The 27724-nt window shown below is 40.8% G+C and overlaps 1 protein-coding gene across 2 annotated transcripts in view; it reads right to left on the bottom strand.

The window, feature by feature from the left end:
• Positions 1 to 1185: 1185 nt before the first annotated feature.
• Positions 1186 to 27724, bottom strand: part of grm1a (glutamate receptor, metabotropic 1a) — a 59864-nt gene continuing 33325 nt past the window's right edge. Inside the window, exons 4-9 of one of the 2 annotated variants that reach the window (XM_061929531.2) lie at positions 24495 to 24730; positions 17756 to 18002; positions 17176 to 17344; positions 11564 to 11690; positions 9419 to 10355; positions 1186 to 2048 (exon numbers count right to left, since the gene is read on the bottom strand). In XM_061929531.2, coding sequence (XP_061785515.1) covers positions 1343 to 2048; positions 9419 to 10355; positions 11564 to 11690; positions 17176 to 17344; positions 17756 to 18002; positions 24495 to 24730 — 2422 coding nt within the window. In that variant the 3' untranslated portion in view covers positions 1186 to 1342. The remainder of the gene's footprint in view (positions 2049 to 9418; positions 10356 to 11563; positions 11691 to 17175; positions 17345 to 17755; positions 18003 to 24494; positions 24731 to 27724) is intronic. The other variant, XM_061929532.2, reaches the window with a different exon arrangement.

Raw genomic sequence — 27724 nt, forward strand, 5'->3', positions numbered from 1 at the left:
CAGAGAATCTGGGGAAATCACTGCACGTGAGCGGTGATATGACGGACCTTCGATCCCTCAGGCGGTACTGCATCAAAAAGCGACATCAGTGTGTAAAGGATATCATCACATGGGCTCAGGAACACTTCAGAAAACCACTGTCAATAACAACAGTTCGTCGCTACATCTGTAAGTGCAAGTTAAAACTCTACTATGTAAAGCGAAAGCCATTTATCAACAACACCCAGAAACGCCGCCGGATTCGCTGGGCCTGAACTCATCTAAGATGGACTGATGCAAAGTGGAAAAGTGTACAGTGGTCTGACGAGTCCACATTTCAAATTGTTTTTGGAAACTGTGGACGTCGTGTCCTCCGGAACAAAGAGGAAAAGAACCATCCGGATTCTTATAGACGCAAAGTTCAAAAGCCAGCTGCTGTGATGGTATGGGGGTGTATTAGTGCCCAATACATGTGTTACTTACACATCTGTGAAGGCACCATTAATGCTGAAAGGTACATACAGGTTTTGGAGCAACATACGTTGCCTTCTAAGCAACGTCTTTTTCATGGACGCCCCTGCTTATTTCAGCAAAACAATGCCAAGCCATGTGTTACAACAGCGTGACTTCATAGTAAAAGACTGCGGGTACTAGACTGGCCTGCCTGTAGTCCAGTCCTGTCTCCCATTGAAAATGTGTGGCACAATATGAAGCCTAAAATACCACAACTGAGACCCCGGTCTGTTGAACAACTTAAGCTGTACATCAAGCAAGAATGGAAAATAATTCCACCTGAAAAGCTTCAAAAATTGGTCTCCTCAGTTCAGAGTGTTGTTAAAAGGAAAGGCCATGTAACACAATGGTAAAAATGCCCCTGTGCCAAATTTTTTGCAATGTGTTGCTGCCATTAAATTCAAAGTTAATGATTATTTGCGGAAAAAAAACAAGTTTCTCAGTTCGAACATTAAATATCTTGTCTTTGCAGTCTATTCAATTGAATATAAGTTGAAAATGATTTGGAAATCATTGCATTCTGTTTTTATTTACGATTTGCCAACTTGACTGGTTTTGGGTTTTGTAATTTCCCTGGCCTGTGCGGCAACCTTTATAATGTAGAATGTGTTGTATGTGTCCAAATTACTAGTTTTACTACAGTATGCGATCAAGATCAGACCTCATGGTGTCCATATACTTTTGCATGATCCTGGCATGAGAGCTGCTGACTTTTGGCACTGTCATTGTTGTTAGGCTGTCTGCTGACTTTTAACGGAGCCGGAACTAAAAACACGAGCAAGCAAAGCATGAAAGAAATAGAAGAAATAAAAGTAAAATAAAGTGTGCTCACTGTTTTTTGTTTTGCTTCTCACAGTGTTGAGGAGCTGTGTGCAAAGTCTCGGAGGATGTTAGCGGTGTTGGGACCCCCGAGCATGGACTCCAGGGTGGGGGACTCGGGGTTGGACTCCTCTGAACACACGGAGTCTCTGAAGGGGGAGGGTGGGGACAGAGCAAGGGTGTCCTCCATGTTGCGAGGTACGCCCCTGACCCGTTCCTCCTTGGCGTCGTAAATGTATTCGTGCAAAAGGTTCAGCTCCTCGTAGTTGGACTCCTCAAATGGTCGCCCTTTTGGGGCCAAAGGAGGCCGTGTTGAGCTCAAAAGCTCACTGGCAGGCTCCCTCGGGGGGGCGTCAATGCGTGCAGGGACGTGGGAGCAGTGTGTTTCCACCAGGGTCCCCTGAGTGCGAGGGAGCAAATAAGAAGCTGGCCCTTGCGCCCCTTCTCCGGGGTCAGCGTAAAAGGGGCGGCCCTTGTCGTCTTCCTCCAGGGGGTCGGGCGGGGGCCTTGCGTGTGGCGTTTCTTGAGGGGGGCGAGGGTCTGTGCCAAGGTCGCGGGCGGAGGACTCACAACTGTGGGGGTCGGGGGTGTTAGTTAGGGGCCTGATGACCGCCGTCTGATTCAAGCCGGCTTCCTGTTTCCTCACATGCACAGACAGTCTGTGCCACACATTCCCCCCCTTCGGAGGAGGGTGTCTTGCACCTGATTCAGACCATGACACAGACTTGCCATTAGAACTACGAACGAGACAAAGACTCAAGTTACCATCTGGGGAAAGGCGGGCGCAGGTCCAAAAGCAGAAAAAGCAGCAGCATGGCGACGTGACCCACACACATGACTTGACATTCAGCAGCTTTGACCGCCAAACACGTGATGATTCATAATGTGCTGCGTTACAACATTATGATCTTCCCATTGCCTCCGAAAACACCAGCTCGTTTGCGCGGCCCATTACAATTAAGAGGACGCATGCACTTTGCTACATGAACTAACTGGCGCCTCCGGTGGCGGCGGGAGCGGCCAGAAAACACCACAGAGTTGTTTGTGCGGAATGTTCTTGGAGTGGCGCTAATGTGATTAGTTGGGGGAAGGCAAAGGGCGTTCATGCTGAGAAAAGTTAAATATGAGGTTAATTCAGGTTAAATCAAAAGCGGCAGGGAGGGGGGGGGCTCCATCTCCTTGGAGACAACATTTAGCCAGCAGCAAAACCCAAAGTAACACTTTTACTGATTACAATTACTGATGTAAATAACGTATCTAACCACTAGCAGAGTGGAACCTCTTAGGTCGAACACAATCTGCCACACTGACTGACATCTGTTTTGTTACAAATGGTCTCTTCAAGGCATCAATCTACGAGCATTTATTATTCAAGTGTAAAATGGGTAAAATAACCTCTTATTCTATTACAATGTGAAAACACCAAAACACTCAGGGCCTGATTTACTAAGATCTAAATACCTAAACAGCTTGTGCAAACAATAAAATAGCATGTGCTATTAGTGGGCGTGTTTCATGTGATCTACTAAGTGGTGCAGACCGCCTTATTTAAACACTTGTTTTTGGAATTTTGCCTATCGTTCACAATCATTATGAGAGACATGACAACGGACGGATTTGTTTCCAATGCATTCTAACTTGTAAATAAATGTAAATTACAGCGGAGCCAATGAGAGGTCCTATATTCCGCCCATAAAACCCCATAAAAAAACAAAACGCCGACAATAACCCATTTGCATTTCGTGACTTGACAAATCAAATGTTCAAACAAGCGGTCCTTGTATTCCAAAAGATGATGAAAGTGATATTGTTTTAGAGCCATTTCCTTTTGATGCACTTTTGTTTTTTCTCTGACTTTAAATCTAACATCTGCTTTGTTTTCAATGAATACTCAAGCCTGCTGAACCGCTGCTGTTGCACTTAAAAAAACAAGAACAATTTAAAAAAATGATGTGAGTGTGAATGTTGTCTGTCTATTTGTGTTGGCCCTGCGATGAGGTGGCAACATGTCCAGGGTGTACCCCGCCTTCCACCCGTGTGCAGCTGAGATAGGCTCCAGCACCCCCCGCGACACCGAAAGGGACAAGCGGTAGAAAATGGATGGATGGAAAATAAAGAAATACTTTTTTTATTTTATTTTTTTTTATTATTATTTTTTCAAATCTTTCCTTTCTAATCCATTTTCTACCGCTTGTTACTCTTGGTGTCTCCTAGCCGCTCAGGCAAATCATATAGTCTGAATATGCATTTTCCCATCGATAACGTGACATCATCGAGCTCGGAATATGTAGAGATATATATATATATATATATATATATATATATATATATATATATATATATATATACAGCCTGCCCCCCCGCCACATTTTTTTAACCCAATGTGGCCCCCGAGTCAAAAAGTTTGGGGACCCCTGTTGTAGATCATAAATCATGCCTCTCACCTGTACAGTAGAAGGAGGAGGACATATTTTGACAAGTTGGTACACTTTGACAGCCAATTTAGGCCCGGAAATGGCGAGAACAACACGAAAAGATGCTTGTTCCAACCCTCTTTTCTTCGCAGTGATTATGAGTCATTCTTTATTTAAAACGGGAATATAGCAAGATTCTATAAGTGACCGCACGTTATGAACATCCTAGCAGTCGGCATCCCAATGACAGCAGAAATTATACAGTAAGTGATGTTTTAATATGTCTGTTGGCTCTCATGAAGTCTGCAGTGAGCAGAAATCAGTGATGTTGGTAAAAAAATTAAAAAAGCGAACGTCGTGATGCGTTTTTTAAATTAATGTGCCGCGTACGCTTGAAATAATCAAAATACGTAAATATCAAATGTTAATATAAGTGTGCCTGTTACTACATCACATGTATACTTACATCATATATATATACAACCTTATTGACTTTTGATCGCACCAAATCAATATTTAGAATGCATTTAAAACAATATACATCCGTCCTCATGTCTTTCATAATGATTGTGAATGATAGGCAAAATTCCCATAAAAGTGCAGTTTCTCTTTAAATTACGATTTTGCGTGTACTATACAGGGCATCACAACAGAGACACTCTCTATTACTGCACATTCACGTTATCAGACCTGTGGGATTGTCCTATGTATTCACTTTTTATTAGCATTTCGGAAAGTCATGCAGTGCATCTGCATTGAAACCCACTTTTTTTCTCATCGCTGAAAGTGCATGGGAGATAAGCTACACTTACTGTGCTCAGGACGTTTTTTCATATGCGACATATGTTAATAATATACATTGTATGTGAAAAAAACAATGCCATAAACACTATAAGACAACAAAATGCTTCAAATACTTTTGTTGTAGTCAGCTCCTAAGCCAACAAGCATGCAGTATAAAATTATAGAGGGCTGCTCCTACCTGTGCGCGATGTTTTGAACGAGCAGTATCAATAATCTAAATCTGAAAACACTTTTATGAATCGCAAACTCAACAACAGAAACATTTTTAACACACAATTTTGTGCGTGAGGCTCTGGATCACATTCTCGCAGCGCATTACGTGCGTCTGAAATGACTCAAACACAGAAAATGCATAATAAAAGACATTTTCATATAGGAGATATATTTCTTGACTAAAAAAACAAACACATTTTATATAAAACACCAACAGACACTATAACTCATCACTTGAATCAGTTTTAATCCAGAAGCTAGGAATTATAAAACGAAATTGCTGAATGGACGATATGTCTAATATTTATTTCCTGACAGTCCAAATTTGTTGACACACACATATCCTTAGTCACAGCTGTGTATGTAATTGTCAGTTTGCTTATACGTTTCATACATGCTAAATAAAACGCTGAATAGTGCTCGCAGAACGGTGATAAGTGTTGATAAATATGTTTGCATCTTCTCCTCCCAGGATTGTGAGCGTTTTGATAATTAGCGTATATTTTGCATATTAATCTAGAAAAAGACGCAAAATGGATTGCACACCTTATTCTGCTCACTTCAGAGACGCAATCCATTTTGCACACGTTTAGTTGATCAGCTTGCACGTGTTTTAGTACACGGAAACATTTAGTAAATCAGGCCCTAAGTATTAAAGGGGAACTGCACTTTCTTAAAATTTTGACAATCATTCACAATCATTATGAGAGCCAAGGACACACGTTTTGTTTTTGTTTTTAGGATTCTAAAGACTATTAAAAAAAATGTTTGCAAAATTCGGTTAATGTTACCATTGTTATGTCACCATTGTAGCCTTCAAAGTCCTCAAAAACAACTACAAAACCGTCCATCAACCTGTTATGTACACGCTGCTAGTATTTACATAATGTAGCGACAGACATGTTCATAACAATATGGAATACGTAAAATATTTAACAAATGCGTGTTCCTCCACAAGTGTGTTCTAATCATGCATACTTGGTAACAGACAACGAAGATGGCTATGTTTGAACAAATGAGGATTCACAACCTTATCTTTTTGAACCTGAATATACAGAGGATGAACTACTTATACCTATAGAAGCAAGCACAAAGAGAGAGTGAAACGTTGGAGCAGACGGAAGCGGAGAGAGTGAGGTCGGCGTGACTTGACGGTGTAAACGTGGAACTTGGAGCCAAACTATGCTGACATAAATGGCGTGCTTACCCAAAATCAACAGGAAAAAAACTTTCCGGGCCAGCTGGACCAAACAAACAACTGTCCATCGAGTAAGTCACTACATTATAATATTGTACATGATACATGCTTGTGATTGCAACTATAGTACATGTGCTGTCGAGCTGTGTACAAACACACAATGAATGTGTGGGCTAATACTTTACAGATACTGTAATATGATTGTTAATGTTTTTCAGTCAGTACAGATTGGTGTCTTATCGCATTGTGTTGTGCATTATAAACTCAAAAGCGATTCAGCTGTTGACACAGTAGCTAGCTTACCACTTGCCGTAGCTAGCTTACGGCCAATGCCGTAGCATGGCGTCGCAAGGCGATGTGCTACTACGCAAGAAAAAGAGTTCCTCAGTGTTTGCTCTTAAAATAACAATGTCGCTACAGCGTGATTATTATACAGGTTACGGAACGTAATTGAAGTTTTGTTGGTGGTTTTTGAAGGCATTTTCATCATGATTTAGAGGCAGAAGGGATTGATCCCATTAGCTGCATTGCTGGCCACCTAGAACGAGCCGATTATTACAAATTACAATGCAAAAAAACTAAAACTTGTGTCCTCTTGTCTCTCATAAGGATAGTGAACGAATTCCAAAACAAGTGCAGTTCTCCTTTAACTTCAACAGGAATGTGAGTAATACAAAGGTGGTTCACACTAATTTTTCAACATCCTTGAAAGTATAAAAATAAGCTGAAAACACACAACAAAGAAACAGACAACGATTTCTACTACTCTAGAGTCCCTCAAAACTCGAGTTGACTCCTGAATTGCATGTATTCAGGTAAGTTCGTCCATTAAAGGCTCCACTCGCTAAGAAGCTAACAAGCTCATAGCTGCTATCTCATGTTTTTGCAGTACAAGAACATGAAAAGTGTCTCAGTTGGCAATACGGCATTCAGAGAAAAAGAGATACATGAACATTTGCCAATATGCTGCTTATTTAAGGGGACAACATAGCAAAAAGAGGTAAAGAGACATGTAACACGTAAAACATATCAAGGTCATACTCTGCCCAAGTCCTTACTTTACCCAACCTCTCCTCATTTGCTGTAAATCTCAAAAGAGTTAGTCTTACTCTAAGTATCTTACATTGTGAACTATGCAGGGTGTCATTTAGAGCTCAACATGGCGTCGCCGTAATAGGTGTGTGTAATTGGTAATGGGGTGTGATGTAAATAAATCAGTGTTTAGTTACTGCATCTAATAGGTACTGTGTTTTAATGTGCAAAGTGGTATACATTGAAAAGTGCATGCATACATACATACATACAATCAAAACCATGCATGAACACTCAAATGATGCGCTAATCAGACCTTTTAAAGCAGTCATATTCACATGACATCAATTATGTCTATATAAGTACTTATTGTACATTAGTGTCTTAGGCTTTATGGTAGACCTGGGCAAATTAAGGCCCGGGGGCCACATGCGGCCCTTTAAGATTCTCAATCTGGCCCGTCGGACATTCCCAAATCATTTTTTTAGATCTTTAAGATGGAAACTGTAGCTGCTATTATGATGTGCAGTGATGATTTCAAATGACCGTAAGTCTTGAACTATACCAGGGGTCGGGGTTTGGTGGTAGCGGGGGTTTATAATGTAGCCCGGAAGTGTTAGGGATGCATGGGATTCTGGGTATTTGTTCTGTTGTGTTTATGTTGTGTTACGGTGCGGATTTTCTCCTGAAATGTGTTTGTAATTATTTTTTGGTTTGGGTTCAGTGTGCCGCATATTTGTAACAGTGTTAAAGTTGTTTTATACGGCCACCCTCAGTGTAACCTGTATGGCTGTTGAGCAAGTATGCCTTGCAGTCACTTAAGTGTATCTGCCGAAGCCTCATAAAAAACATGTAACTGGGTTGGCACGCTGTTTATACAGGTTGTAGAGGGTGTTAAAGACAGTGCCATCACGGCACGCCCTTATTATTGTTGTTTGGGTGAAAATCAGCAGACATTCGATAGAATAATTACCCTGAATTTCGTGAGTCTACCGGAAAAATCGGGAGTGTTGGTAAGTATGACGCTGTCAAGCGCCATTCATATAAAACTCGCGGGCCGGACTAACATTAAATTTTCATATTAAGGTGCGGGCCACAAAATAACGTCTCGCGGGCCGCGTGTCTGGTTTATACATAACACAAAGCAAAAAAAAAACTTTGTATGCAGTGTTATTTCATTTTAAATTTCAAAAGAGTTTTGCGGCTCCCATTGTTTTCTTGAATTTGTGAAACGGGTCAAAATGGCTCTTTGAGTGGTGAAGGTTGCCGACCCATGAACTATACAAAGTATTTAAATGGTTGGAATCTGCGCTTTTGCATGATATACTAGTTACTTTGGTAATCTAATTAGTTACTATGGTAATCTAAGTCACAGCAGCTCAGACGAGGCACCAAGCAGTGTGGGTGGGGAGCGTTTCCAGAGCGGCCAGCCTGAAATGCGGGTGTCAAGGACAGACGCGGAAGGAGATTTTTACAACAAATTTCTAAAGCTTAGTGATGTATCAGATTGTAGGTGGGTTTATTTTTTACCCTTCGCGTTCATATTTTGCTGTGTTTGTTGCATTTTTACAATAATAATAACAATTATAATACATTTTATTTGGTATAGCACTTTTCAGGGTACTCAAAGACGCTTTACAGGATAAAAATTAAAATATAAAACAGTTCAAAGTAATAGTACATAAAACAGGAAATGTAAAAGCAGTACATAGTAAAATACATAATAACACTGGACATTACAAGACGGGACATTACAAGACACAGAACACTAATCACATCAATCAATTAAAAGCAGATCTGAAGAGGTGTATTTTGAGAAGGCTTTTGAAGGTAGGAAGGTCTGAGCGGTCACGGATGGGTTTGGGGAGAGAGTTCCAGAGGATGGGAGCAGAGATAGAGAAGGCTCTATCACCCCAGGTCCGGAGCTTGGTTCTGAGTGGTGGTGAGAGGAGGTTGGCGTTGGAGGAGCGAAGGCTGCGTGAAGGGTTTTTTGTTGCGTTTCGCTTGATTTTAAAATATGTCGATCGGAAGGGGGTGTGACGTTCATATGTTGTCAATATTCAGTGTTTTATCATGAATAGTTAATATTATAAACCACACATTCTGTATTTTCATGTACATTCTGGGTGTTTCATTTAGTTAAAAAAAATGTCATTCCATTCCGTTTTTAAGGCGGTCTGTCATAAAGTTTTTAGCATTCAATCAGACATTATTGTGAGGATTTGTGTTAGCGTTCCTAAAAATAAATATAACGGCCCCCAGGCACATTTTTTTCTCTAAATTTGGCCCCCCGAGTCAAAATAATTGCCCAGGCCTGGGCTAGCATATGCTACCCATAGGAATGTTAGTGTTGAATTTAGATCAATGGATTGTTTAAAGGTCTTCTCCTGCATCATTTGAGTTTTCGGTAGCAACATGTAGTTAAACAACGTAAAGATAGACTCACTTTGCGTTGCCAGATCCAGGCTTCTTCTTGCGGAACATATTGAGGAAGCTGTTGGTGCCGCAGGCTGCCGCAGACTTCCCGTCGCCGACATGCATTCGTACCACGTCGGAGGTGGTGAAGGCGCTTCGGACGTTCCTCTCCGGCTTGGCAATAATAATGTACATCTTGGGAGTGAACATGCAGCCCAGTGCCACGGTGACGCTGAGGCTGACGGAGAAGGAGGTGGTGATGATTTTGTAGTTGGAGCCAAAGTAGATGGGCACAAAGGCTAGCCAGATGATGCAGGTTGTGTACATGGTGAAGGCAATGTATTTAGCTTCGTTAAAATTGGCCGGGACGTTCCGCGTCTTGAAGGCGTAATAGGTGCAGCTCATGATGAGTAGGCTGTTGTAGCCCAGGGGTGCCACCATGCCAATATTGCTGGTATTGCAGATGAGGTAGACCTCACGTATGCTGGGGTATGACTTGATGGGTTCAGGCGGCTCCAGAATGATGAGCGTGATCTCCAGAGTGAGCTGCACACTGATCAACATGAAGGCGATGATCACCTGTGCCCAGGCGCTCATGAAGCGTGGCTTCCGGGTGCAGATCTTCTTCTTGCTGCCTGCCAGGATGCGAGCAATGCGATTGGTCTTGGTCACCAGTGCCGAGTAGCACATTGCTGATGACAAACCCACCAGGAGGCGCTGCATGTAACAGGACGCCACGGTGGGCCGGGCGATCAAGGTGAACGGACAGATGTAGCCCAAGAATATGCCCGCCAGGATGATGTAGCAGAGCTCCCGGCTGGACGACTTCACCACGGGAGTGTCGCGGTACTGGATGAAGATGAAGGTGACAAAGGAGGTGATGAGGATGCCCACACAGGAGAACACCACGGCGACAATGGATTCCACATCTGCCCAGTCAAGATACTTGAGAGGCAGAGGCTGGCAGCCTGTTTGCACAAGAAGAGAAGGTGTGAGTAGGCAGGAGATAAGACACCAAAGATAGATTAGGACACACAAAGGAAGCACTGTGAGGGGCAACTCTTGCAAGATCCCTTTGAGCAAACACATATCCAAGAACCAATGCCATATTGTGTTTAATGCAGACCATGGAAAGGAAATGAAAAGGACAGTTTGTGGAAATTATTTCTCTTCTAAAATGCATTGAAGTCAATATACTGTACATGTACTGTAGTCTCTCTCTGCTAAACAATAAAAAGCTACAATATTATGAAGTTGTCCTGTTAAATTCTCCAGGGAAGTCAAAGTCATTGTCTCATTTGCATAACTGGCCATGGGTTGAGTTTTTCCTTGCCCTGATGTGGGATCTGAACCGAGGATGTCATTGTGGCTTGTGCAGCCCTTTGAGACACTTGTGATTTAGGGCTATATAAATAAACATTGATTGATTGATTGATTGATTGATTGACCCTGCGCTGAACTGGTCTTTTATTTGGTTTGCTACTCTATCATTGTGTTTAAATTATATTTGCACTACAGGTCCATGATATTTTCTGTTGTTTTATTTATTATTTTCTATTTAACCTGTGCTAACTAGAACTGACTCTATTTCTATTCTACTCTATTCACTGTAATACACATTGGGCTAAATCTGGACATCAGGGACTAAATCTAGTGCAGTCTCATACGTGATGGTATAAAAAAGTTCCTTGAATACTTGAAAATATTTGTGTACCATGCATATGTGAATAACATTAGAGCAATCTGATTGATTAGTAAGAACTGTGAGCTTCAGGCAAGCAATGCCACAACATTATCAGCTTGTCTGTCACATTTTATCTTCTAAAAGGGGAAAAAGTCCAATATTTTGTGACAGACAATACAGTGAGTCGTAAGTGAATGATTAGGAAGAAAAAAAGCTTTGATGCACAATAACATTGTGTGAACTTCTGACTTCATTGGAATGCACACACCAACTGCAGAAGGCTGACAGCAAAATGTAATGTGAGTGATAGACTAGTGACACATAAAAATAGCATTTTACACATGGGAAATGAGAGCTCAGCTCAATACATCGCTGTCAAAACAAGTGATGGTCACATTAAGGCAAAGAGCAGGAAGGGCAGAGAATGTCTCTGTTCTGAAGGCGATGTGTTTTAAAGAAAGAGGACAAAGCGCTAACTTTAGTCCTTCCTACCTGCCAAGTCATCATCAGGCCACCATCCCAAGTCACAGGCCTTGCAGGTGAATTCATCCTGGACAATCTCATTCTCTTTGCAAGTGGTGCAGATCCAGCAGCAGCTCACCTCGCCTTTCCTGATCACCTGCGACACAAAACAGTCGGGTCATGCAGGCTAATTCATCAAGTTGACGAGGTTTTGCCAAACCCCCTCCATCCCCATACAGCATGTTTATAGAACAAGAGCGCCAGCTTTTTACATTCTGCACCCGCAGAGGCTGTTAGCGGTGCTGTGACATGTAAAGCTGGGTGATAAGTGGGTCAGGAAAGAAAGTGAGGAAGGGTGGGGCAGCCGGAGGAAAGGATGCATCCTCCCTCAAGGCAACTTAGCGTAAAGCTTGACTGCAAACAATCAGCATTAGGTGAAGAAAATCTGGGCATTTCCTCCAAAAATTATTTTCGCTGCACTCCGTCACACAAATATTTACTCAACTGCAGAGAGTAGCAACGTGAGACTCTAAATTGCACTAATGCATCTTCGTGATAATATTAAATGATATATTTTGTAGAATTTATCCACGATAAATATATACAGTACATTACTATAGAATAAAGGTTGCAGTACCGTGCCTCGGTTTTCTTATCTAATCGTTCCACAAGATCAGACAAAATAAAACGAAAACATTTTTTCTGATAAACAACGCAAACCCAATTAATCCATTCCAGACAACCAAAAATATAAACACTAATGTCCTTTTATAGAGAACTATTATAGTTGTATAATGTAGAAAACAATTTGAAATGTATATAAATAACAAATGAAACGGATAAGTGAACATTTAACATCGCTTTTACTGCTATTGTAAACCCTTGCTGGCTAAAGATGAGCAGAGAGGGAAAAGGAGAGAAGGAGGAGCCCCGCGGATACCACCTTAGTACTTTGCTATGAGTTATTTCCAGAGTTAAAGAAGCCATATGTAAAAATGTGGCCGGAAATGGTACTGCAATCATGGTCAAAATGTTGTAGTCCATGCGCCCCTTCCCTGACTGGGGTTGCCAGATACGCAGCCGAATCCAGCTCGATCAACTGGGTTACTCCAAGGAACTTCAAACTTTCACTGCCTCTTACTAGGGGTTGAGGTCCTGGGACCATAACAGCTAAAAAGACAAGCGTTTTGTCAATAACAAATCTCTAACCAACACATTTCATGCCTGCATACAATATCACAACAAATGGCAATCATATGGTTATTGTCAGTTCTATCAGAAAACAAAGCCTAAAACGAACTACAACCAATGCTAGCAATGGTTATACTGGTGAAAATAAGGAGAGCACGCTTAGCAGCCTAATGTAAGCTCAAAACTAAAGAGGAGACAGTTTACCAAGGTATGCCTACAGGCTACGGTTTCAAACGTTTCATATTGCCGTATAACTTGGTACATGTATTCCACAATATGCAAATACGAATGAGGAATTATTTTATCATGTGATTTGGCTGTCTCCATACGTTTCACATTGCCATGATAGCCATGCTAATGTTGGAACCCATTTCATCAGCGAATCAGTATACTGAGAAGGAAATAGGCACTGACACTACCCATATCCACATTGGTTTTATTTGTCGAAAACATATTTTGCCCTGTCAGTTCAATTACACATCAACATACAGGCTAACGGGCATATATTTCCCCCATTAGCCTATACCAGGTGTCACCAACGCGGTGCCCGCGGGCACCAGGTAGCCCGTAAGGACCAGATGAGTAGCCCGCTGGCCTGTTCTAAAAATAGCTCAAATAGCAGCACTTACCAGTGAGCTGCCTCTATTTTTTAAATTTTATTTATTTACTAGCAAGCTGGTCTCGCTTTGCTCGACATTTTTAATTCTAAGAGAGACAAAACTCAAATAGAATTTGAAAATCCAAGAAAATATTTTAAAGACTTGGCCTTCACTAACTGACAAAGAAACAGATAACAGATTTCAGATTTGGTGTGTGTGTGACATAATTTATTTAAAAATTTGAGAGTTGACTTTTGTATTTTACATGAGTTATTATTGTTATTATTTGTACAAACATGGTGCAAAGTAATTCATGACTTGTTAAAACATTTTAGTGGCTAGCTAGTTAAAATGGGATATTGTGATTTCACAAGACTGTCTTAGAAGTGATCATTTGAAAATGTTCAATTTGAAAAATGTGCACTTAGAGAAAATATAAAAATAAAGTGTTGCAAAATTATATTTATCTGTTTCTATATATATTTATTGTGAGAAATCATTAAGATGATCAGTGTTTCCACAAATATAAATATCATTAATTATTATACGAAGGACCTGAGTAGTTTTGGGTTCAATCCCAGGCTCGGGATCTTTCTGTATGGAGTTTGCATGTTCTCCCTGTGACTGCGTGGGTTCCCTCCGGGTACTCCGGCTTCCTCCCACCTCCAAAGACATGCACCTGGGGATAGGTTGATTGGCAACACTAAATTGGCCCTAGTGTGTGAATGTGAGTGTGAATGTTGTCTGTCTATCTGTGTTGGCCCTGCGATGAGGTGGCGACTTGTCCAGGGGTGTACACCGCCTTCCGCCCGATTGTAGCTGAGATAGGCTCCAGCTCCCCCCGCAACCCCAAAGGGAATAAGCGGTAGAAAATGGATGGATGGATTAATAATAACATAGAGTGAAAGGTAAATTGAGCAAATTGGCTATTTCTGGCAATTTATTTAAGTGTGTATCAAACTGGTAGCCCTTCGCATTAATCAGTACCCAAGAAGTAGCTCTTGGTTTCAAAAAGGTTGGTGACTCCTGGCCTATACTGTATGTCGATGTGTCATTGACCAGGCTAGCATGCTAAGCATTCGTTGCACAAACATACTAGCGTTGTTAGACAAGATCATAGACTGTATTGGACAATATAGTTTACATACGAAATGTCCATTTCCATTTATTACGAGTAATAAGAAAACGTAAATGCCTTACTTACCTATCAAAGAGGAAATTAGCAAGTTTGGTGTCAGATGAAAAAAATCTTCTCCGCCTTCAATCATTTCCATCTTTCAAAGGCAACCCCCATACAAATCCTGGTTTTGTTCCTGGCTTTGTCATGAATAAGTTGACAATCGTAACGACGCCTTGTAGATTTACCAAGGTCTGACATGTAGCTTTACCAGTGTCAGTAGCTAGACGGAAATGACGGTGCGTAACTGGCAACCTGGATGTAACACACTCACTGACTTGGGGGGGGGTTCAGTCTAAGCCTGGGCCCCTGGAGAGGGGGTCCAGACTGAGGCCAAGGGGGAAAAAAAAACATTGCCACAGCACACATAAACATGTGTGTAAGAGGGAAACTTCAAAAAACAAAAAGGACATTAAAGACATTAAAATAGCAGAGCTGATGCAACCAGCCACTTCTACACAGCCACAAAAGTAAAAAAAATAAAAAATACAATAAAAAATATGGCTCCTTTAAATAGTGTTTCTCAACCTTTTTATCAAAGTACTGGCTAATGCCACTTTCTTTGGCCCCTGGTGGCTCATTTTGCAGTCGTATTAAAGGAATAAAAAAACAGAGACTGAGACTGAGTTTCCAAAGCTTGGGATTCTTTGTTTGGGCACTTGATTCTGTGGAATGATGCAAGACAAAGTAGTTATGCGCAATGTTTACCCATACGATAACCCAGATGGCGTACAAAAAACAGTGCAAAGGTTTGGCCAAAAGGTCGTTGAAAATAGAATCGTTACATCATTTCACGGGGTACCAGTACCACTGTATATGGTTTAATTAACCTATTAACATCCATCTTGAGTATTACTCATAGTAAAAATAAATACCACCATTTCGTGACACCGCCTGCATTTACGGTGAGTATGCTTACTCGAGTCAATGAACCAATCATAAACTGATGCTTTCTGATTTAGTTTGAAGATTCGGCTCATAACCTAGGTGATTCAGGAATCGATTAGCTCTATTATTGAGGTTCAATGTCACATTACGTGATGAGTTAGTGTCTCTTTGAGTAAGAGATGAGGGAATACTGTCCAGTAAATCAGATTCTGGGACCAACCAAAAGTGCATTCTTGTACTAGATATCATACATTTGTGTAGCATTATTCCAAGATAAAATATAAGAGCCAAAGTACCAGCCAAGGATGCTTTGGATAAATACCAAGAATAACGAAAGTGGCACATCACGCTCAAGCAGTGGAAACAATATCAGCGAAGACACGGGGTGTACATTGGTGGTTAAAAGTGGCATTTTCAAGACAATTCCCAGGGTGGCACTGCAAATCCAGCATTAATGGCTATTGATTTTTCAGATTGTGGGCTTTATTCAGCCTTTACTGGAAGAGTTACCGTATTTTTCGGACTATAAGTCGCCGTTTTTTTCATAGTTTGGCCGTGGGTGCGACGTATATTCCGGAGCGACTTATGTGTGAGATTATTAACACATTACCGTAAAATATCAAATAATATTATTTATCTCATTCGCGTAAGAGACGAAGCAAATGGCAGCCATCGTCACACACACGTCAGCAATCGTCACTCACACGCCAACCAATAAGAATTCGACGGGGGCGGGTCATGGCAGAAGTGCATTGTGGGTTTTGGAATGCTAACTGCTATATGCTATACGCTACTGCCGGAGCTATTAAAATGGATCACATCAACAATCGCAGTAACTTATAAAAACTGAGAAGGACTGAACTAAAATGGCACCGAAAAGGAAATCATATACTGCAGATTACAAGCTGGACGTAGTGAAATATGCACCAGAAAACGGCGATCGAGCAGCAGAAAGAATGGACGCTAGCGGGGCGCAAACCAGGAGCGACACAGAGGAGGAAGATTTCATGGGATTTAGCGATCAGGAGTGACAGATTGTTTGCTAAACGTATAGCATGTTCTATATGTTATAGTTATTTGAATGGCTCTTGCCATGATGTGTTGCGTTAACATAGCAGGCACGTTCTCAGTTGGTTATTTGTGCCTCATATGGCGTACACTTATTCAGCTTGTTGTTCACTATTCTTTATTTATTTTAAATTGCCTTTCAAATGTCTATTCTTGGGCTTCACGGTGGCAGAGGGGTTAGTGCATCTGCCTCACAATACGAAGGTCCTGAGTAGTCTTGGGTTCAATCCCGGGCTCGGGATCTTTCTGTGTGGAGTTTGCATGTCCTCCCCGTGACTGCGTGGGTTCCCTCCGCGTACTCCGGCTTCCTCCCACTTCCAAAGACATGCACATGGGGATAAGTTGATTGGCAACACTAAATTGGCCCTAGTGTGTGGATGTGAGTGTGAATGTTGTCTGTCTATCTGTGTTGGCCCTGCGATGAGGTGGCGACTTGTCCAGGGTGTACCCCGCCTTCCACCCGATTGTAGCTGAGATAGGCTCCAGCGCCCCCAGCGACCCCAAAGGGAATAAGCGGTAGAAAATGGATGGATGGATGGATGGATGTCTATTCTTGGTGTTGGGTTTTATCAAATACATTTCCCCCCAAAATGCGGCTTATACTCCAGTGCGACGTATATATGTTTTTTTTCTTCTTTATTGTGCATTTTCGGCCGATGCGACGTATACTCCGGAGCGACTTATAGTCCAAAAAATACGGTAAGTGAAATAATGTATACCTTTATTTGTCCTTTGGAACAGGGGTCGCTGCAGACGGATCGCACCATGTCGCTGCTGTTCATCCACAGCTTGTTGTCGTCCATGTTTAGGATGCCCTCATGCCAGGAGCCTACATTGATGTAGTCATAGCGGGCGTCATCCACATTCTGTAGATTCATGATGTCATACCTAGAAGTCGGGAGGAAGGAGAGTACGTTAGAGGCAGCCATGAAAGACAGGTAATTTAATGATAACAAATTCCACACCATAGCAATACACCTTTCTTATCTGGAGCCACTTAAAGAGACCCCTGCAGCTCCCGTGAGCATTGTGCCGCAGAGGCATGCCAGTAGCATGACGTGGGCTCATTTCAGCTAAAATGCTGAAGCTGACAAAAGGAATGACACGCCGGAGCATTTGGACTGTCAAACGCTGTCTGTCGGACTGAGGAGAGATGAAAGCCGTCTCCCTCTATGGACAATCCGCTGAATCTGTTCCAGTCCAAACTAATTACAGCCTTCCAGGCTCACGGCCGCTGCACACGTGTGCGGACAGGAGAGGAGCGTAAAGTCACAATTTATGTAAAACCTTCCTTCCTACCTTCCAGGGGTGTCTCCGTTTTCGTCAAAGTAGATATCCTCCCCCGAGACGCCTCTGAAGGACGTCTTAAGCAGGTAGTCGAGAAGCTTGCTGCCGTCGATGGGGTCCATGGCCTCGCAGAGTCCCGTCTGGCTGGGACAAAGCTCACTGTGCATGTCATGGAGGCCGTGGGCCATGGCGTAGATGGCGTTGATGACAAAGCCCATCTTGCTGTCCTGTATGTAGTTTTCGTGCAGACTCTCATTTCCTGATTGGGGACGAAAGTATAGGCAAAGAGAATCATTTGTGCGGTAACATTTCGGATTGGTTTATTTTATTACCAACAAAAACACTGGAACCTCTAAAGTCGAATAACTCAATCAACCAAAAGTTTAGCGTCAAAGGATTTACTTGTTTCTTCACTTTTTGACGTTTTTTAGTGGTCTAGTTCAATGTTCCACAGGGCTCCACAGGGCCCTGTGAGTGCCCTGTGGAGGGCCGCCAAAAATATCTGTTTCTCAGCTGTGGTTGTAATACACTATTCCACCACCTGTAGCAATGATGACAATCTCAAACAAACAAAAGAAGTCTGGAATTAAAGTCATAGAGAAGTTTTTTAGGCACAAAAATGATGACTAAAGTGGTAAAGATGTATTTTCATTTGCACTTTACTTTTACTGACAGTTTATTTAAGAAACATATTCCTTTTATAATTTAGTTCAGGGGTGTCAAACTCAAATACAGAGTGGGCCAAAATTTAAAACTGAGCAAAGCCGCGGGCCAAGGTTGAACAAATTAACCTTTTTGATAGGGACCCAAACAAGTTTTGCATTAAATATTGAACAAGCAAGGCTTATATAACTTTATAGTGACATGCAAAATCGAGTTTCAAATAATAATAATAATAATTAAAAAATATCAATGGCAAATCAAATACAATTTAAATAAAAATTGAATGCCTCTTTTCTATTTGCAGCCTTCTGAGGTAAATATCAACATTAACTTTTTCCACAGGCTAATACATTTGAAAATAAAATAATGAATAAACCAACCATTCTGGACTTTAAACTGCTCAGTTTGCAACACACTGATCTAATCTGATGTGCCCAAGCCAGATACCTGGCATCTTTTCTTGGATGCTAGTTCATTAATGTCGGGGCTCAGGCTTTGAGCTGAGGAAACCTTCATTATCGAACGAAGGTGTTCATCATATCTCGTATTCCACAGTCTTGGGGGCGTGCCTTACAGGCACTGCTTTTAACGTCCTCTACGAGCTGTCATCACGTTCGCTTTTCATCCCTTTTAACAACGTGCCGGCCCAGTCACAAGATATGAGCGGCTTCTGTACGCACACATACGCGAATGCAAACGCATACTTGATCAACAGCGATACAGGTGAGGGTGGCCGTATAAGCAACTTTAACATTGTTAGAAATATACGCCACACTGTGAATCCACACCAAACAAGAATGACAAACACATTTTGGGAGAACATCCGCACCGTAACACAACATAAACACAACAGAACAAATACCCAGAACCCTTTGCAGCACTAACTCTTCCGGGACGCTACAAAATACCCCCCCCCCACCCACACCTTTTTTTGTGTTAAATAAATAATATTTGTGATTAACACATGGTTTCATATCATTTGACAAGGTTGTAAACTGTAAGTAGGTTAAATATAATTATTGAATATGATTAAAATCATTAGTAAGATTACTAATTCAGTGTTAATATTTGAGTGGGCCCCGGCCCCTCTGTAGTAGAATAGTTGGGCCTGAGGTCAAAAAGTTTAAGAACCCTGGTGTAGTTTACAACCACTTCAAAATAACAAACTGTCTCAAAAGGGGGTGTTAATAGTAGAGCACAAAAATAAGGAGAACATACATAATATTAGCCACGATTTACATATTTTACATTACATTATTAAAACATAACAGTTGTTGTTGGTAGTTGTGGTCACTTTAAGACAGGGCAGTCCCAAGTAAGGCCCAGGGGCCATCTGTAGCTAGCAACTTGCTTTTTCTTGGACATTCTAAAAAAAAACAAAAAAACAGCAGTACCTTGTTTTTTGGTATGCCTCACTTTTTTATAATTCATATTGATGAAATGTATTGCCAATATCTTGCCAGTTTTTGTATATTGTCTTGGTTATGGTGTATAACAAATTAGTCCAACTGGCTGCATATTATTCCGCAGAACCAGATGCCCAAACAAAGAATCCCATCCGTCGGTGAGTCGGGATCTGTGTTATTTTTATATTTGAAATAAGCCACCATGGGGTCAAAGAAGGCTGTGAGTGCCAGGACTTTGATGATAACACTATAAATATTGACTAATAATAACAGGTTTTGCCTCCATTGATACAAAGTTGATATGCAGGCTGTTTAATATACAGCGTCTTAGTATATTTATGCTAAATTCACATTTTTAGAAAATATCAAAATGGCCCTTGTATGCTAAGATTTTTTAGCTTTTGCTTACAAACGACTACGAGAGAACCACAAATGCCGCGAATAACATGTTGCACTTGTTGTGACATTCAAAAATGTTACAAATGTTATTTTGCATTGTAACTTCTTTAATATCTCTTCCAAATTGTAACATACACACACATATTAGTTATGTAACATGCTTGTTGTCAGCTAATGATAGCAATTTTGCAAAGTTTAGATACTAACCCTAGCTATTATTAACTTTATAGCGGGCCTATCGTAATAACGACATGACGGCAAAATGTTAATTGCTTTTCTGGGACTGCTTTCATGTATGTACACGTGCTCCGGGCGTACACTTCTATATGAAACAGTGACAGCCTAAACCAGCCTTTTTAACTCAGGTCAACAAACAATTTGTATGTAATATGATTAGTAATTGTGAAAAATATATACATTTGAAAAATGTATATGTTCTGGTAAACCACAAATGATAATGGTAAGTCAGCTGGTGCATGGGGTTCTTGATATATATATTTTTTGGTTTAAAAAATGTTAACTTTAAGCAAGTATTTAAAAAAAAAAAAGTGTTACTAATTTAGCGGATTATATTTTCAATCTCAATCAATCAATCTTTATTTATATAGCCCTAAATCACAAGTGTCTCAAAGGGCTGCACAAGCCACAACGACATCCTCGGTACAAAGCCCACATACGGGCAAGGAAAAACTCACCCCAGTGGGACGTCGATGTGAATGACTATGAGAAACCTTGGAGAGGACCGCATATGTGGGTAACCCCCCCCCTCTAGGGGAGACCAAAAGCAATGGATGTCGAGTGGGTCTGACATAATATTGTGAGAGTCCAGTCCATAGTGGATCCAACATAATAGTAGTAAGAGTCCAGTCCATAGTGGGGCCAGCAGGACATCATCCCGAGCGGAGACGGGTCAGCAGCGCAGAGATGTTCCCAGCCGATGCACAGGCGAGCGGTCCACCCCGGGTCCCGACTCTGGACAGCCAGCACTTCATCCATGGCCACCGGACCTGTGCCCCCCCCCCTCAAGGAAAAGGGGAGCAGAGGAGAAAAGAAAAGAAACGGCAGATCAACTGGTCTAACAGGGGGGCTATTTAAAGGCTAGAGTATACAAATGAGTTTTAAGATGGGACTTAAATGCTTCTACTGAGGTAGCATCTCTAATTGTTACCGGGAGGGCATTCCATAGTACTGGAGCCCGAATAGAAAACGCTCTATAGCCCGCATACTTTTTTTGGGCTCTGGGAATCACTAATAAGCCGGAGTTCTTTGAACGCAGATTTCTTGCCGGGACATATGGTACAATGCAATCGACAAGATAGGACGGAGCTAGACCGTGTAGTATTTTATACGTAAGTAGTAAAACCTTAAAGTCACTTCTTAAGTGCACAGGAAGCCAGTGCAGGTGAGCCAGTATAGGCGTAATATGATCAAACTTTCTTGTTCTTGTCAAAAGTCTAGCAGCCGCATTTTGTACCAACTGTAATTTTTTAATGCTAGACATAGGGAGACCCGAAAATAATACGTTACAGTAGTCGAGACGAGACGTAACGAACGCATGAATAATGATCTCAGCGTCGCTAGTGGATAAAATAGAACGAATTTTAGCGATATTACGGAGATGAAAGAAGGCCGTTTTAGTAACACTCTTAATGTGTGATTCAAACGAGAGAGTTGGGTCGAAGATAATACCCAGATTCTTTACTGATTCGCCTTGTGTAATTTTAAATGGTTAACTTGCACTGCTGTTAAAATGTTAATTAAAACATTGTTTAAAGTTTAGGCTGGCAATAGTTTGGATGTGGACCAGCATCACAGAAGGGATTGTGTTCGACCTTAGAGGTTTTAGAAACCTGCATGCACATTCGCTGCAGAAAACAAAAGGTGCAATCTTAGTGAAGTTTTTCAGTGGTGCGCGTGCTCAAACAGTGTAAGGTGAGAAAAGCTTTAGTGCAATTCTTAATCTCACAGTGTCTAACTGATGCAGTCTTAATATTTATTAACAAACCAAGTCAGATTTAACAATTAAAAAAATATGTTTGTACCAAAGCATCAGTCAAACTCCTGCTTGGTGCGTTTTTGAGAACAAGTGTGAAGACAGCTGGCTTGAAAAAAAATCACTTACCACCTTGAAGGTCTAATTGGGAATTAAAAGAAAGAATGAAATGATAAACAAGACTAGGTTAGCTATAAGGGTACAACTGTACCAAACTTGATTATTGTACGATGGAATTAAATTTACCATGGTCACCTTTTGGGAGCAAGAGAAGGAAGGAAAACAAAAATAAAGTATTCATGAGATCAAGTTCTCTGGAAAACAATACTTACTACCTATCTCACAAAAGTGAGTACACCCCTCACATTTCAACACACATTTGTATTAAAGTTTATTTTCACAAGGAACTAGGGGTTCAACGATATAAAAATGTCATATCACGATTATTGTGACCAAAATTTTTAAGGTTAACATTATCGCTGAACTGCTGAATATGCTCAGAAAGTACTTATACACACACTGAAATATTTTGACCAAGTTATTTAAAAAAATTAATAAATGAATAGGCACACTATTAAACAAAAACACTAATTTGCAAATTTTGTGTTTCTTATGTATTGATAGTGTTTTAGTCTTTGTTTGTATTGTTTTAAATGTTGGTTTGTACTGTAGCACTTTAAGATTTATTTATTCATTTAAGATTGATCTAAATCTGTTATTCTTATTTATTATTTCTGACGGGCTTTGTTTCCTACTCTGTTCAGCGGTTTCTAAACACACTGTAAAAACACCTCTGGCTCCTAATCCTCACACACAGCCTGTAGGATCAATATGCACAATGTAATATCTTAGTTGTTCAGACAGAAATGTTTTTATACAAGTTTGGATTGGGGTATGTCGTTACTTAATGGGGCAATCGGAAAATACATTAACGTCTCTTGTCTTCATGTTAGCATTTAAGCCAGCCACCTGGCGGCAGTCAGTCCGTGAGTTTATCAAAGTGCAGTTATCAACAGTGTTGGGACTAACGCGTTACAAAGTAACGTGTTACTGTAACGCCATTAATTTTGGCGGTAACTAGTAATCTAACGCGTTATTTTTTATATTCAGTAACTCAGTTACCGTTACTACATGATGCGTTACTGCGTTATTTTACGTTATGTTTTATGTAGTATCGGCTAGAAACAGAAGATCTGAGTGTGTTTTATTGGAGCGCTGCGGTGTCGTCCTTCTGATTCTTCTTGTGTCACAAGCCGGAGGCGCGCTCTGTGTGTGTGTGTGTGGGGGGGGGGGGGGGGGGCGCAATACAACGTAAACCGTTGGCCAACCAAAAAGTAACCACAGAACACTATTGTTCTGTGGTTACTTTTTTGGTTGGCCAAGCGGACAGTCTGTCCTCACTCAGGTCCGCACAGACCTGGAGGGGGCGTGCCTTAAGTCCAGCTGGAAATCGGGAGAAATTCGGGAGAATGGTTGTCCCGGGGAGAGGCACTGAAATTCGGGAGGTTTGGCAAGTATGAGATATTCTCACTTCTTTTCTTTTGTTGAGCACAAAGAAAAGAACATTTTAGTTAAATGTAAGTTGTGTCTTGGATCAAAGATCCCGTCTACTGCCCAAAACAACAATTCAAATCTGCCTGGTTAGGCTTTGTGTATGTCACGTGTGTCTTTCTTAGGGGAAGCCAGGTTTACAGCTATGTTGTTATTATGCGGTTTGTTACTTATGTATGTTATGTTGCAGCTATTTAAAATAGTTTTGTCAATTTGTTCTGGCCTGAAATAAATTGGCCTTTTGAAACATATCTTTGTCTTTGTGTGTTGTATGTAGACCACATTGCTTAGCAGAGTTCAGTGATGCAAATGCATTTAAGTTGATCAACAGATTGTATTATTCTCCAGTGCAATAACAGTACTGAAATGAAGGCTAAAAGGGCATTAATGGGAGCTTTTAAAAAAAAAGAAGAAAAAAAAAAGTAACTAAATAGTTACTTTTCACAGTAACGCATTACTTTTTGGTGTAAGTAACTGAGTTAGTAACTGAGTTACTTTTGAAATAAAGTAACTAGTAACTGTAACTAGTTACTGGTTTTCAGTAACTAACCCAACACTGGTTATCAATCTCTGTTTTTCGATCATTTTAATTTAAAACGGTAATACTAACCAATACTCAACAATAGTCGAGAAAGGGAACTTGGGTATTCTGTATAGTCTATGAAAGGAGTAGGCTTACTTTTCTGAAACAGTCTAGTTCCCCTAAAAGGAGCTTGATAGGTTCTCAGTCTTCACTCACCGGCGCAGACTTTCTTGTAGTTCTTGTTCTCCTGAGGATGACCAGGCAGACGGCACTGGAAGCGGTACTGCCAGAACTCTGAGAACCAAGGATTCCTAAGGTTGGTGTCCAGATGCAGCTTCAGGTAGTAATCGTCGAAGGACTTGACCACTTCAGACTGCAGCTTCATGGTGATTCCTCCCTTGGCTTCCTGCTCGTAGCCCTCCACCACTTCGTAACGGTCGGCCCATCCATCACTGTAGTGCCGGGGAAACAGACGGAGACATTGAGCTATTAGAGGGGTCAAAATGGTGACATCAGATCAAGAGGGAGGGTCATTTTTTTAACCTGAACCAAAGATCGTCTACCAAGGGAGTGGTACCTGGGATAGACAACAGCTCCAACTCTCCTTGACCGTGCTGGATGCATGAAAGAATGATGGGTGGATGGATGGATGATCTTAAAATAAAGACAATGCATTAAGTAAAAGAAATATAATTAAATGGATACAAGTGGGATGGTTCTATCACATACAGTACATATAGCCATTATTTTGTGTAAGTGGTCCTCTTGGCGGATTATCTCAACAACCGTAGGCTTTGCACAATCACTCCAGCTTGTCTTTGCAGGCTAACAAGCTCATTTGGACATACAGTCTGCTGGCGGCCACAAGATAAATTAAAAACACCAGCAAACAGGACACGGGCAAATAAATTTAGAGATACACAGAACCGCTCTGGGCCCTTTTGGGGATTGTTGCTCACTCCTAAAATTGGGCTTTTGGCTCGTAACTTAATACCTGTGCCATTGACAGCGACACACCAATTAGGTATGACTCACTGAGGAAGCAATTACCTCACACACATAGGAGATGTTCAGGGTGATGGATAAGGACATGTGCAGGTCAGAGTCTCTGACCTTTCTGGCTACAATTAGTGTCAGTCAAAGAGAAAGGAGCAAGTGTGTGGGGAAGACAATATATAACTTGTGTGTGATGGATTACACATTGCACTGCTTCTCCCTGATGCTGTTCCTTTCCTGTTATCTCCTTCAAAGTAATCACACATCTGAAAGTGGCGTACATGCCCAAACGCCCACTTGGAAAGAGTCTACCGACTTAACCACAATTAGCAAAAGAATGGGACCTGAAGTCGCAAACACAGTCATTTGATCTGGCAAATAAGGAGTGGTCAGCACAAAAATAAACTCCATTGGGGGATAAAAACATCAAATGTCCTCATGCTGCAAGAAACATTCTACTAAATATGCTTCAGTACTTTAATAATATAATAATACAAATGTATGTAACCCGCGATCCAACCCTGTACCCTGCCCAGGCTCGATTCCCCGGCCACAATGAGAGTTAAGCAACGCTAGCCAGTAGGCTAAAAACTCAAGCTGTCAACCCACTGTCCAGTGCGGCTTTTAAGGCATTGGGGAGTAAGGTTAACGTAACGTACTATCGCACAGCTACACTAAGTGGTATCCGTTACACTAATACAGGGGTCAACAACCCGTGGCTCTTGAGACGCATGCGGCTCTTTAGCGCCGCCCTAGTGGCTCCCTGGAGCATTTTTAAAAAAGGATTGAAAATGGAAAAAGGGGGGGAAAACATGACACAAACCTTCCCAATTGTTAGAAAGCCCACTGTTTAATATGTTTAATATGAGTATTTAGTATTTGTCCTACTAATTTCGGCGGTTCTTGAACTCACCATATTGTGGACTGTGACTCAAGAGTTTGATTACATGTAAAATCTTCCACTCCTTTGTCTAATTTTTTCCACCAAACGTTTCATGCTGTGCGTGAATGCACAAAGGTGTGCTTTGTTGATGTTATTGACTTGTCGGAGTGCTAATCAAGCATATTTGGTCAGTGCATGACTGCAAGCTAATAAATGCTAACATGCTATTTAGGCTAACTGTATGTACATCATTATGCCTCATTTGTAGGTATATTTGAGCTCATTTAATTTCCTTTACTTGTATCCTCTTTGTATATAATTTACTTTTGCATGTCTCATGACACATTATCTGTATGTAATATTGGCTACATTTCTGATAGTCGTATGTGTGTTGTTCCAGACCACAGCAAACGTTACCTAGCTTGCCAAAGATTGTGATAAATCTATTAAAAGAAGCTGTTTACTTTAAACTGAACACACAACCTTTGGCCATTAAAGGCCAGTAATTTCCAGGAGTTAACTCACCTTCTAAGTAGCCTCTGATTTACTAATTGTTTCTAATGTTGTAAAAATGTGTAGAATAAATATTAAATTTCAACATTTCTGTCAACAAAGATTTTCTTTAGCCTGCGACACATAGTCATTTTGATAGTAGGCTATTATAGCTAATATAGACACTTACATCATGTTTTGCCTTCATTTTAAGACTTATATATGGCTTTTAATTTTTTGCGGCTCCAGACAGATTTGTTTTTTGTGTTTTTGGTCCAATATGGCTCTTTCAACTTTTTGGGTTGCCGACCCCTGCACTAATACACATAAAACTGTAAGTTGGGGTAATGTATAAACAAGTCGAATTAATGTCAATGACAAGTGTGTTACAAGTGCTAATCAAGATTGGGGTGTAAGATACAAAATGTAACGCAGTGTAATGGTATAGTTTATTTTCGAACGTGCAAAACAAGTGAAATAACCAGTAGAAACTTTCATATTTTGGGGGCCACTGGAAAAAATATTTGTTTGTTTTTTCTTTTAACTTGACTTATTTAAAAGAAACACTGTGTACAACATTTACCTGACACCGTATTATGCCAAAATGTTTCACTTTTGTAGAAGACAGATTTCACGAGAATTGAATAGGATTCAACACAATTAATTATTCAATCCTAAATGCAATGCTGTACATTATTACTTAAATGGACAGGCTCCAGCAACCCCGAAAGGTACAAGCGGTAGAAAATGGATGGATGGATAAACTATTGTAGTTGTTTGTCGAACATTATATTGTATTGTTTTTGATACAATACTTCTTATCTAAAAGTTTCTTTTTATTTTCAAAAGGCATGTTACATGTTTAAAATTGTGGTATTTTGGAGGAGCCAAGCATGGCCTAAATTGATTTGAATTTATTTCAACGGGCAACGCTGTTTTGCAATACAAGTTTTTCTTAGTACAAGCTGCATCACAGATCCAATTAAAGTTGAACCCCGAGGTATGAATGTACTACTAAATATGTTTTAACGAGAATTTAATAGGACTTCATACAAAAAGAGATGCAAACAGACTA

Source organism: Nerophis lumbriciformis, linkage group LG34, assembly GCF_033978685.3.
Source record: "Nerophis lumbriciformis linkage group LG34, RoL_Nlum_v2.1, whole genome shotgun sequence".
NCBI classification, from domain to species: Eukaryota; Metazoa; Chordata; class Actinopteri; order Syngnathiformes; family Syngnathidae; genus Nerophis; species Nerophis lumbriciformis.